The sequence below is a fragment of the Manacus candei genome, unplaced genomic scaffold (genome assembly GCF_025592945.1).
Source record: "Manacus candei isolate 608988 ecotype Guabito, Panama unplaced genomic scaffold, ASM2559294v1 h1tg000154l, whole genome shotgun sequence".
In the NCBI taxonomy this organism is placed as follows: domain Eukaryota; kingdom Metazoa; phylum Chordata; class Aves; order Passeriformes; family Pipridae; genus Manacus; species Manacus candei.
Window position 1 is genome coordinate 23,551 of NW_026138202.1, and position 11,810 is coordinate 35,360.

General features: G+C 68.9%; 2 protein-coding genes across 2 annotated transcripts; one reads left to right on the forward strand and one right to left on the reverse strand.

The window, feature by feature from the left end:
• The first annotated feature begins 6 nt into the window (after positions 1–6).
• On the forward strand, positions 7–4,846 carry TTC31 (tetratricopeptide repeat domain 31). Its single transcript, XM_051772614.1, has 15 exons — positions 7–122; positions 239–358; positions 432–685; positions 781–864; positions 1,000–1,068; positions 1,175–1,309; positions 1,393–1,606; positions 1,949–2,039; positions 2,117–2,258; positions 3,026–3,127; positions 3,206–3,278; positions 3,356–3,497; positions 3,574–3,648; positions 4,089–4,191; positions 4,471–4,846. The coding sequence occupies exons 1-15, from the start codon at positions 8–10 to the stop codon at positions 4,585–4,587; spliced, it is 1,836 nt and encodes a 611-aa protein (XP_051628574.1). The 5' UTR covers position 7; the 3' UTR covers positions 4,588–4,846.
• A 289-nt stretch (positions 4,847–5,135) lies between these two features.
• On the reverse strand, positions 5,136–9,600 carry LBX2 (ladybird homeobox 2). The gene is made up of 2 exons (XM_051772618.1): positions 9,285–9,600; positions 5,136–5,887 (listed from the first exon to the last, which is right to left on the reverse strand). The coding sequence occupies exons 1-2, from the start codon at positions 9,598–9,600 to the stop codon at positions 5,508–5,510; spliced, it is 696 nt and encodes a 231-aa protein (XP_051628578.1). The 3' UTR covers positions 5,136–5,507.
• Between the last annotated feature and the right edge of the window lie 2,210 nt (positions 9,601–11,810).

An 11,810-nucleotide genomic window follows, 5' to 3' on the forward strand; every position in this document is an offset into this window, starting at 1 on the left:
GGCGGCGATGCGGGGCGGGGGCGCGGGCGGCACGCGGGACCGGGACGGGTCCGGCCCGGGCGGCTCCGCCTCCGCCGCCTGCCCCTGGGGCTGCACGCCCGGCCCCGGCGGCTGGAGCGGCGGTACGGGCCGGGGGGGCGCGAAGGGGGAGCGCGGGGCAGCGCCGGGGAGCGGGGCTCGGGCCGGCCAGGTTGCGGTTCCACGGCCGCCGGCTCACGGCCGCCTGCGCTCTCCGCAGCGCCCTTCTGCCCTCTGCACCGCCTGTCCGGCCTCGGCGACCTCCCGGTGCTGCCGCAGGGCCCCTCCCAGACGGTGATCCAGTGCGAGGGGGGAGAGGTGTGTCTGCTCTGGGATGACGGTGAGTCGGACAGGGGGTATCGGGGATCCCGGTGCCCGAGAGCTGCCCCTCACGCCCTCCGCTCTCCCACCAGGCCCTAGGCTGGAGGATTTCTACCAACTGGGGGATGACGACGAGGACGAGTCCGACACAGATTACGAGGAGCGGGATGAGTTTTGGGACGTTCCCCTCGTGGAGCGGCCCCGGCCCTACAGCTACTGCGGCTTCCGCAAATCCTTCTTGTGCGCGGAGCCGCCCCCGCCGCAGCCGCCCCGAACCCCCCCGAGCGCCCTGGAGGTGCGGCTGGACCGGCTGCCCACGCCCCGCTGGGCCCGGCTCACGGCAGAGGTGGGCAGTTTCCCCCCCGCCCCCTCCCGCTCTCCAGGGCCTGGGGGTCCTGGGCTGGCATCTCAAGAGGGGCCGTCACCGTGTCCTTCCCCCAGGAGGCGGAGAGGAACGCGCGGGAGCTGGTAGCGGAGGAGGAGCGGGTGAAGAGGAAAGCAGAGAAAAAAAAGCTGAAGAAGAAGGTGGGTGAGCCCTGGGGGGTCACTGCCAGCCCCTGGGGTGCCGGCAGCTGCTGTCCCTGAGCCCTGGGGGTGCAAGGCCGGGGGGGTCTGGGAGGGCCTGCATTGCTATGATGGCTCCATCTCTTCCCTTTCCAGAAGCAAAAAGACCGGAAAAAACGGGAGAAACTAGGTCAAGAGCAGAAGAACAAGGAGAACACTGACCCAGTGAGTGACTTCTCCGACCCCCTCAAGCTGTCCTGGGGGTCCCCAGAGCTGGGGGCTGGTCAGCACCACCTACACCAGCCACCCTTCTCCCTCCCTGTCCTTGCAGAGTCCCCCGGTCCCGAGTGGCCTCGTGGGCACTGGCCCCCCCCAGGATGGTGCTGAGGAGGAGGGGGAGTGCACAGACCCCTCCCCACACCCTGAGAACTCCACAGCCCCACCAGAGGACACAGAGGGAGCAGAGGTGAGGGAGGTTCTCCCCAGGGGGCTGTGTGGGCACAGGGGGGGTGTCTCTGGGCTCTGCCTGCCCACCCCCTTCCCCCCCAGGAGGAGCTGGACCTGAGCTGCACCTTCGTCTGCAAAGCGCGGGAGAAGGCAGGGGTTCGGCTGCCCACCCCGGGCAGGGAGCGGCCCCCCGGCACAGGGGACACAGAGCCGGGCAGGAGGGCACCGGAGAAGGGCAGTGGGGAGGGCCCTGCCCCCCCCCGGGTCCCCCAGCCCCCCGGCCCCAGTGCGGTGGAGCAGAGCCTGATGCTGGCAGGTCAGTGCGGGGACCCCCGGGGACGTGGCGGGGGTATGGGGGGCTCTCCTGCTCTGCCAAGGGGGTTCTCCCTGCTGCTCTGGGGATTCTGTGCTGAGGGGGCTCTCCTTGCTGCTCCCCAGCTCATGGGGGGGCTGTGCCAGGGAGGTTCTCCCTCCTCAGGGTGGTCTGTGCTGGGGGGCTCCCTGCCCAGGGTGTTCTGGTCGGGGGTTCTCTCTGTGCAGCTCCTCAGGTCCAGGGCAGCCCTGCCCTGGGGGTGCTGTGCAGAGCTCCTGGCTGGCACAGCTGCAGGTTGGTCCTAGGCCAGGGGACCCTGTCAGCTCGTGCCCCCCATGCCCCCAGGCCGTGGGATCGCTGCAGCCCAGGCGGGCCGGCACGACGAGGCCGTTCGGGCCTTCAGTGCTGCCCTGAAGCTGAACCCCCGGGAGCACCGGTGAGTGGGGGGTCCTGGGGGCTCCTGGGTGTCCCAAGAGGGGGGGGCGGGCAGCAGCAACCCCCCTGTCCCCACAGGCTCCTGGGGAACCGCTCGTACTGCCTGGAGAAGCTGGGCCGATACGAGGAGGCGCTGGGGGACGCGGAGGCGGCGCTGGGGCTGCAGCCGGGCTGGCCCAAGGGCTCCTTCCGCAAGGGCAAGGCCCTGCGGGGGCTGCAGGTACCCGGGGGGGCTCCAGGGGCTGCGGGAGGGGCTGGGGGCTGAGGGCAGGGGGGGCTGGAGGAGACCTGGAGGGTGCCATGGCTGGGTGAGGGGCTGCAGCACACCGGGGGGGGGGGCTTTCAGGAGGCTGTAGCGTGCCATGGGGTGCTGTTGGGGCTGAGTTGGGGGTTGAGTTGGGGGCTGTGGGGTGCCAGCGGGGCTGGGTCAGGGCTGTGGGGATGTGGGGGAGCTCTGAGGTGCTATGGCTGCATGGTACAGCCTGAGGGGTGCCCGAGTTGGGGAAGAGGATGAAGGAACCAGATGCGAATTAGGGTGTGTGGGGTGCTAGGGCTTGGAGGACTGGGAAAGGGGCTGGGTGGAGGGCTGGGAGATGCCAGTGGGGCTGTGGGGTTTCCTGGGGTGCCATTTGGGCAGTGGGGTGCCCGTGGGGCCAGGTGGGGGGCTGTGGGGTGCTCTGGGCTGCCATTTGGGCTGTGAGGTGGCCATGGGGCAGGGCAGGGGACTGTGGGGTGCTCTGGGGTGCCATTTGGGCAGTGGGGTGCCCGTGGGGCTGGGTGGGGGGCTGTGGGGTGCTCTGGGGTGCCGTTTGGGCAGTGGGGTGCCCATGGGGCTGGGTGGGAGGCTGTAGGTGCCCTGGGGTGCCGTTTGGGCAGTGGGGTGCCCGTGGGGCTGGGTGGGGGGCTGTGGGGTGCTCTGGGGTGCCGTTTGGGCAGTGGGGTGCCCGTGGGGCTGGGTGGGGGGCTGTAGGTGCCCGCTGCCCCCAGCGCTACGCCGAGGCCGCGCGCACCTTCGAGGAGCTGCTGCTGCGGGACGGGGCCCACGCTGAGGCCGCTGCACAGCTGGAGGCCTGCCGGGCCCTGCTGCGGGTGAGACCCCCTTCCCCTGCACCCCATCCCCTGTCCCCCACCCGCTGTGCCCCCACACCTCACCCCTGTCCCCCCCAGCAGCACAGCCGCCCCGGGGGGGTCCCCGTATCCCCTTTCCTGCCTGAGACCAAGGAACCGCCGCTTCTCCCCGGTAAGGGACCAGGGCTGGGGGGCCCCGGGGGTGTCCCCATGTCCCAGTGGGTGCTGACCCCCCTGGCCCCTCGGCAGGGGGGTGGGCGAGCGGGAGCTGCCAGCAGACAGGTGACACGAGTGGTGGTGGGGGGAGCACCGGAACCCCCACGAGAGACCGAGGCCAGGGACCTGCCACGGCTGCCAGCCACCTGACACTGCCACCGAGCCACCCTGCCAGGTACGGGGGGCTGGGGGGACCCAGAGCCCCAGTGGGGTGGTGCTGGCTCTGGTGACACCGGGGTGGCTCTCTGCAGGGACTGCTTCCCGCTCTGGGTGGGCAACGTCACCCCCCAAATCAGCGAGAAGGTGCTGCGCCGCACCTTCGGCCGGTGAGTGACCCCCAGGACCCAGGTACTGCCCCCCGGGACCCCCAGCCCCCCAGCACAGCCCTGGTGTCCCCCAACCCTGTCTCTGTCCCCATTCCCTGGTGGTTCTGACCTACAAGGGAGGCTTGGGGGGGATCTGTGATCTACTTCCCCAGATTTGGTGGTATCTAAGCTTCCTCTAGCATTGGGGGTCTCTACTGCACTGCTTTGGGGTATTTGTAACTGTTTTCCCTCAGATTTGGAGATTTTTGATCCCCTTTCCTGTGGTTTTGAGGGTGTCTAATACTCTTCCTTCATCTTCGAGGGTTTTTCATGCTTTCCTGCCACACGCATTTGGGGGTGTCTAAGCCCCCTGCTGCATTTGAGGGTCTCTGATCCCCACCCCGCGGGGTTGAGTATCTCTAACCCTCGCCCACCCCACCCTTGGGGTCTGTGCCCCCCAGGTTCGGGGAGATCCACTCGGTGCGGGTGCTCCCGGGCCGGCGCTGTGCCTTCATCAACTTCTGCGGGAAGGCGGCGGCAGAGGCGGCCTTTGGGGCCATGCAGGTGAGCTGGGGGGCACAGGGTACCCCGCCCTGGGACAGCCCTGCCCTGGGACACCCCCGCCCTGGGACACCCCCGCCCTGGGACACCCCCGCCCTGGGACACCCCTGCCCTGGGACACCCCCCATCCCAGAACATCCCTACTCTGGGACACCCCTGCCCTGGGACACCCCCCGCCCTGGGACACCCCCACCCTGGGACAGCCCCGCCCTGGGACACCCCCACCCTGGGACACCCCTTCCCGTGGGGCCTGTCCCAGTGCCAGCTCCCCCCTGTCCCCAGGGTGCCACCGTGGAGGGCAGCGAGCTGGTGCTGCAGCTCAAGCACCCGTCCCACGCCACACCGGCCCCCCTGCCCCGCCCCAAGGGGGGTCCTGCCCCCGGGGGGCTGCTCAGATGACCCTGCTCTGTCGGAAGGGGGGGGGGGGGTGCCGGGGCCTCCCCCGCACCTGCCTATACCTGCCTGTACCTGCCTGTACCTGCCTGTGCCTTGTCCCCACGCTGGGGGTGAGAGTGTCCCCCCCTCCTGCCTTGGGGGGGTCAGGGCCCCCCCGCAGCCCCTCGTGCCTGGTGGGGGTGGGCCCGGGCTGATCCCCGTGGCCCCTCAGGGATTTGTTCCCTATTTGGGTTTTATAATAAAACTGAGACTGTTGTCCTTCTCTCTGGCTTTTCCTTCTCTTGGATTGGTGCCTCCCCCCCACCCCCCCAGCCCCCCTTCCATCCCCCTGCCCTCTCTGCCCCCCCCCCAGTCCTGGACCCCACTATTCCAGCCCCCCATGTCCCCTTCCCATGTTGTCCCTCGCCCTCCCGTGTCCCTCCAGCCCCGGGGGGCAGCGGGGGGGTCCCCACCCCCCCCGGAATGTCACTTGCTGGTGACAGGAGCTTCAGGGTGGGGAGTGACAGGCGGGACATCAAATACAATTTGATTAATATGCAAATTGAGGGGGGAGGGTCGGCCTCAGCCGGTAATTAATCACTGGTTAAAACAAATTAATGCCCGCGGCGGGAAGTGCTCGCCTGGAAAATGGGGGGATACAGAGTGGTCCCCGGGGGGGATCAGGGTTCCATAATAAGGTGTCGCCTTTATTGCAAATATTTACACCGGGGCCGATAGAAAATAAAATTTAAAAAAAAAAAAAAAAAAGAGACAAGGGAAAGATGGACAAAAAAAAATACCCAAAACCGGGTGCACCGAGGGGGCGGGGCCGGGCCGGGCTCGGCTCCGTTCGGGACCGAGGCGAGGGAGCCGAACGGAGCAGTGTCGGCCCGGGCGGTGCCGAGCGGAACCGAGCGGGGCGAGTCGGTCCGAGCGGGCTCGGCTCAGTCCGCCACGTCGATCTCCTCCTCCGAGAGCTCGGCGGGCGCCGCGGTGCCGGTACCGGCAGCCCCCGGGGGCTCGGGCAGCCCCGCCAGCTGCTGGAGGGCGGCGGGGGGCAGCGCCTGCAGCGAGGCCACGTCCGCCCGCAGCTCCTCCAGGTCCCGCTTGAGCTTGGCGCGGCGGTTCTGGAACCAGGTGATGACCTGGGCGGCGGAGAGCGCCAGCCGCGCCGCCAGCGCGTCCCGGTCCACCGGGGAGAGGTAGCGCTGCCGCCGGAACCGCTGCTCCAGCTCCCGCAGCTGCTGCGCCGTGAACGCGGTCCGGGACTTGCGACGCTTCCTGCAGGGAGGGCGCGGGCCCGGGGCGCCCGGCGGGGACGGACCTGCGGGGACAGCGGGGTCAGGGCACCGGCACCGGGCACGGGGAACGGCCCCGCAACCCGCGCCGGCACTGGGGAATAGCCCCGGGGCGCCCGCCAGGAAGTGCCTGCGGGGACAGCGGGTCAGAGCACCGGCCCCGGGACCCGCACCGGGCACGGGAAACGGCCCCGAGGCGCCCGGTGGGGAAGGACGTACGAGGACAGCGTGTCGGGGCCCGGGACCCGCACCGGCACCGCCGAGCCCCGCAGAGCACGGCGGGGCCCGACCTGCGGGGACAGCGGCGTCAGGGCAAAGGCAGCGGGACCTGCACCGAGCAACGGATGATGGCACGGGCGCCTGCACCGGGTCCGCCCCGAGCACCGCGGGGCCCGACCTCTGGGCATAGCAGTGTCAGGGCGGCGGCACCGGTAACGGCACCCGCGCCGACCGCGCAGAGCCGCGACCGGCACGGCGGGCGAACCCCGGCTCCGCCGACTCCCGGTCGAACGGAGACGAACCGGCTCGCGTCGAGCCGGAAGCAGAAGAGCCGTGCCGTGCCGTGCCGTGCCGTGCCGTGCCGTGCCGTACGGAGCCGAGCCCAACAGAGCCGAGCAAACCAAACCGCGCCCGGTGCCGGGAGCCGGGAGTCGCGGTTCCACAGCGGCCCCGGCCGCGTCGAAGTCGCCGCCGCTGCGCCCGTGGCTGAGACACCCGTGTCCGAGACACCCGTGTCCGAGACACCCGTGTCCTGCCTGCGGCTGGCCCGGGAACAGAGCAGGGAGACGGGAGCGGAGCGAGGAGCCGGGAGAGGAGCCGGGAACCCCCGGCGGAAACCGAGATCCTCCTCTCCAGGAGATTCCAGGAGACCTGAGGCCGTACTGCTCCCTGCATCCGATCCCGTCGCCGCTCTCGGCTCCGGTGCGGCCGCTGCTGCCGGTATCGATGTAGAGAACACCCGGTGAGACGCGGATCGCGGCCCCGGCTACGGCTCAACGCCGCCAGCGGGGTCCGGTGGCGGCCCGGGTCCCTCTCCTGCTCCCGCTCTCGGTCCCGTTCCATCCCTCCTCTGCCGGCGGCACCAACCCGCCTCTCGGTAACGCGGCTCCCGGGATCTCCGTGCGTCCCCCGGTAACGGCGGTGACTCCCGCGGCCGCCCATAGCGGGAGCTCCGCTCCTCGGGACCCCCGACCGTTCGGTACCAGAGCCCCGGGCCGTCTCGGCCGAGTCCCGCTTGAGTTGGGACTGTTACCGGTTTGTCCCGGTAACGGGCTTTACCGCGGTCACGAAACCCCATCGCTCCCGTCCGTCAGTCCGGTAACAGGACTTCCCCTCCGCTCTCAGAGTCCCAATTGACACCGTTTCTGTCCGTCCGTCCCGGCAACGGGGATTTACCCCCGCTCCAGGAGCCCTGATCGCTCCCGTGTCCCTCCATCCTTCTTCGCTGCGAAGAGGGATTTTCGCTCACCACGGAAGCCCCGGGCGGTTCCGGCCGTGTCCGCGGGTCCGTCCCGGTAACGAGGTTTTACCTGAGTTACGGGCACCTCCCTCTGTCCGCCGGTCCCGGCTCGTTCCGCCGTTCCTCGCTGCCAGTTTGCGATCGGGTTTTGTTAATTCCGAGATTCCCGCTCGGCCGTGTCCGTCTGTCCGGCCGGTACCTGGGCTTCACTCCCGCTCTGGGAGGCCCGATCGCACCCGAGTCTGTCCGTCTGTCCAGTACGCAACGGTTTTTTTTCGTTATTTTTTTTTTTTTTCCATTCCCGTGTCTGTCCGCCTGCCCGGCTGGTAACGGGGATCGCTCCTGTTTCGGTCCATCTGTTCGCCCGGTAACGGGATTTTTTCGTTATTTTTTTTCGATTTCGGCCGTGTCCGTCTGTCAGTCAGGTAACGGGCATTTTTACCTTAATTCCTGGAGCCCCGATCGACCACATTTCTGTCCGTCCGTCCATCCCGGCAACGGGGATATTTTTTCGCCCCCTTTTATATCAGCCTGTCTGCCTCGTAACGGGATTTTTTCGTTGGTTTATTTCGTTCCCGGCCTTGGCCGTCCATCTGATAACGGGGGCTTTGCGTTAATTGTGGGCGCCTCGAGCCGTCTCCGTTCTGTCCATCTCTCCACACGGTAGTGGGTTGGTTTATTCGTTAATCACGGACCCCACTCTGTCTGTCCGCCCTGTAAGACGGTTCGTTAATTACCGGAGCGACGCTCCGTAATTAGGGAATTTCTTTCCTTTATCTACCGGAGCCCAGTTCTGCCCGTGTCCGTCTGTCTGACCGGTAACGGGGTTCGGTTACTCACGGGAGCGCTGCTCGGTCGATCCGTGTCCGTCTGTCCGAAGGAGTTTTCGTTACCGGCGGAGCCGCGTTGCGCCCACCCCTGTCCGTTAATCACCGGAACGCTGCTCTGCCGCGACTGTTCGTCTGTCCGTCCCGGTAACGGTTTTTTCCCCGTTAATTACTGAGATCCTCTCTATCCGTTTCGGTAAGGGTGGTTTTATTTTTCCTTTAATTACTGGAGCCCCTCTCGTTCTCCCCGAGTCGGTCTGTCCGTCCCGGTAACGGTTCTATTCATTCCGGGCGGCGCCGCGCTCTGCCTGTCCGTGTGTCTGTCCGTGTGAGGGATTTTCCGTTAATCCCGGAGCCCCGATCGGTCCGTCCGTGATTGTCTCGGTAAAAGCTTGGTTTTTCCGGTCAGTCCCAGAGTCCCGACCGGTCCGCCCGTGTCCGTCTGTCCCTCCCAGTAGCGGTTTTTTTCCTTCCCGGCGGCGCCGCGCTCTGTCTGTCGGTATCCGTCTGTCCGTCCACCCGGTGAGGCCGAGCCCGGGAGCAGCAGAGCCGGTTCGTCCCCATCCATAACGGGTGGTCGCACCCCGCCGGTCCCGGGCCGCTGCGGGCGGCCGAAACCGGGCCAGAGCCGCCGTCCCCGCCGGGGCTCGGGGCCCGCACCGGGTTTCCGTCGCGTCCTGGCCCGATCCGCCGCTCGGCCCCCGCGCTCGGTCACGGTCATGGTCACGGCCCGGCGGGGCTCATCCACCGCCCGCTCCCGTGGCTCCCGGTAAAGCTGCCGGCGCTCCCGGAGCTCCGGTGCCTCGGTGCCGGAGGCGGCTCACCGGGGCCGGGGCTCGCTCTGGCTCCCGGTGTCCGGTCTCGGGGCTCTTCCCTCCCTCCGGGCAGAGGCTGCCGCGTGTCCCCGCCGCGCCAGGCGAGCACCGGCGGCTTCCCGGGCCTCCCGGCTGCGCTCGCCCCTCCGGGACACGGAGGGAACTTCCCGGGAGCGGGGACGAGGGGCATCCTCAGCCTCGCCACGGCCTCCCCCGCCGCCCGCCGGCCCCGCCACCTGCCCGGTGCCCGCTGCCCAGTTCCCGGCGCCCGCCCCGGTCCCGGCGGAGCCCCCCCGCCCTGGTAGCCCCCCGGTCCCGGTACCTCCGGCTGCTTGCAGCATTCCCAGCTCCAGCCCCTGGAAGGTTTTACTGGCGAGTTCCTCCAGCGCCCAGAGCGGCGAGGCCGGGGCGCAGCCGCCGCCGCGGGGCCCCGCCGGGGCGGGGGGGGCGGCGGGACCGGTCCCAGTCCCGGGGGGGCTCCCGCCGCGGGGGCGTCCCAGGATGTCCTCGATGCCGAAAGGGGTCAGCGGTTTGGTGGTGTTGGCGGGGGGCGGGAGCCGGTCCAGGGGGCTTCGCCGATGGCCGCCGACCGCGGCGGGCAGAGGGGGGGAACCGGCCGCCTCCCCCGCCGAGGTCATGCCGGACCGGGACCCGCGCCGGGACGGGGACCCGCCGCCCCCCACCCCCCCCCAGCCCCGCGATCCCCGTTCCACCGCCTTAAAGGCCCGGGATACCGGGAGGAGGAGGAGGAGGAGCCACCGACGCCCCCCCCGTCTAGAGGGGGGGACCGACCCCTCGCCGCCACTACCGGGGCTCAGCCCCGCACCTCCCCCTTGTTGTCTCCCCCATTTTAACCCACCCTGGTGGGTCCCCTCTGTCCCCTCCGCTCCCTCCTCATCCTCATCGTGGCTCTTACCCTCACCCAAAAATTTATTGGCTCTTTTGCTCTAAAATGCCCCATAAAAGCGCCGGGGCAGCGGCTGGGAGTGATTAAGCCTTTTCGGGTGGGTTTTGGGTTTCAGAGCCATAAATCCCCCCTCCCTCCCCACATTCCCACTGCCCTTTCCCAGTACAAATAGCTCCGGGATTTCGGCCGCTCGTAAAAATCCCGGGATGCCGCACACGCAGGTGAGGCCCGGCTGGTGAAGCCGCGTCCGGATTATCCGGCGGGATAGGGGCTGGGGGATGCCGAATGGTCCCTCCGGGGGGGCGATTCGACATCCCCCAGCCCCAATCCCGCCGGGTGTCCCCGTGGATCCGTCGCTGGGATCGGGGACACGGCGAGGTCACGGGGGTCAGGGCGGTAATGAACCTGCGGACGATGAGGGGGAGCCCGGTGGGAGCACACGGAGCCGGGTTTGGGGAGCAGGTGCAGGGGGATCCGGCAGCGCCGATGCCGGGATTATGGAAGTGGGGAAGGGGCGGGGGGGTATGTGTGTGGATTTTTCCAATCTTGCTGACAAAGGCAGAACGCGATCTCCCGGCTGGAAATCGGAGTTTGACAAATTCAACCTTGAAATTTCCCAGCAGCCGGAGCAATTAAAGGCTGGCGGCGGGGGGGGGGGTGGGGAGGGGGCTCGGTTTGGGAGAGGGACACGGGGCCCCTCGCACGGCGGCGTGCCGGGCACGGCGGCGTTTGCACGGATTCCTCGCACGCGGCTTTTGTCCTCCCCGCAGGGCGCGGGGCGATGGCGGAGCTGCCGTGGCTGCACGTGCCGCCAGCTCTCGCCGGGGGACGGAGCCCGTCCCGGGGTGCAGGAGAGCTGTGACCCCCACTCCCACCCCCCAAGGGAGCTGCGGTGGTCCCGGGCTCGGCTGGACCCCCACGAGCCCAATCCCTTCCGGCAGTACTGCTGCAACGAGGCCCCGGGCTCCTGGGGTGCCGGGAATAGGGGTCACAGCCCTTCCTGGGGGTCCCAGCCCCACGGGGAGCCCCTGGGCTCTGTTTTGGTTTAACGCTCCAGGACACACACGAGAAATCGCTGCCCAGGGTGATTCCATGCCCTTGTGCCGATCGGGAGTTGCGGCCGCCCACCCCCTGAGGAAACCTTCCCCGCTCGGAACATTCTGGCTCCTCTGGGGCCGGCGGGGCCTCGGCGGCCGAGTCCTGGGCTGGGACCGTGGGAGTGGTCCCACCGGGCTGGGGCGCGGGTATCTGCAGGGACCCGGCAGATCTCCAGCAGTGGTGCTCGCCCTGGTGGGGGGGATGTCATCTCCACCCCATCGTTCCCCCTCCCCACCTCCATCGCACCCACCCGTTGCTCCACAGCACTTGGGGCGAATCCCTGCTCTCAGGGCTGCTCCCAGATCGTGGTGCTGGCACCCCCAACCCTCCACTTGTGTCCCCCGAGGTGCTCCCCGAGGTGCTGCCGGGGTGGGCTGAGCCCCCCGCGCCTTGCCCGACCCCTCCGGCCCCTCCCGGCGGGGGAAGCGCCGGCTCCGGCTGTCGGGAACACAGGATAGGAAACGCTTTTCACCCCAAACCAGGCCACAGGGTGGGAACAAAACGAGCCCTCGGGGGTTATGCAGGAACACGGGAGCTTCCTGCGGAGCCGGGTGAGTGCCCGGCGCTGGCCGGGTGCCCGCGGCCAGAGGGGACGGTGACGGGCACGTCCACGGGATGGGACTGGCGGCACCCCAGGGCACTGCACCCGTGTGGCACTGACAGCTCCCACCCTGGGGTGTCCCTGGGAGACCCTGGGGGTCTGGGACGTAGGGTCCCACCGCCTCCCAGACACTCCCACCCCGTCCTCAGCAGCTGTGCTGTGCCCTGCACCCACCGTGAGCCCACCGGGGCACAGGGAGGTGTGTGTTCACGCGGGTGTGTTCATGTGTGTGTGTTCATGTG

What these genes read in the sequence shown, in the direction of transcription:
- TTC31 (XM_051772614.1), top strand. Translation starts at nt 8, where the DNA reads ATGCGGGGCGGGGGCGCGGGCGGCACGCGGGACCGGGACGGGTCCGGC. An exon ending in CCCCGGCGGCTGGAGCGGCG is followed by an intron (nt 123 to 238) that starts GTACGGGCCGGG and finishes CGCTCTCCGCAG; the next exon opens with CGCCCTTCTGCCCTCTGCAC. An exon ending in GTGTCTGCTCTGGGATGACG is followed by an intron (nt 359 to 431) that starts GTGAGTCGGACA and finishes CTCTCCCACCAG; the next exon opens with GCCCTAGGCTGGAGGATTTC.
- LBX2 (XM_051772618.1), bottom strand. Translation starts at nt 9,600, where the DNA reads ATGACCTCGGCGGGGGAGGCGGCCGGTTCCCCCCCTCTGCCCGCCGCG. An exon ending in AATGCTGCAAGCAGCCGGAG is followed by an intron (nt 5,888 to 9,284) that starts GTACCGGGACCG and finishes CTGTCCCCGCAG; the next exon opens with GTCCGTCCCCGCCGGGCGCC.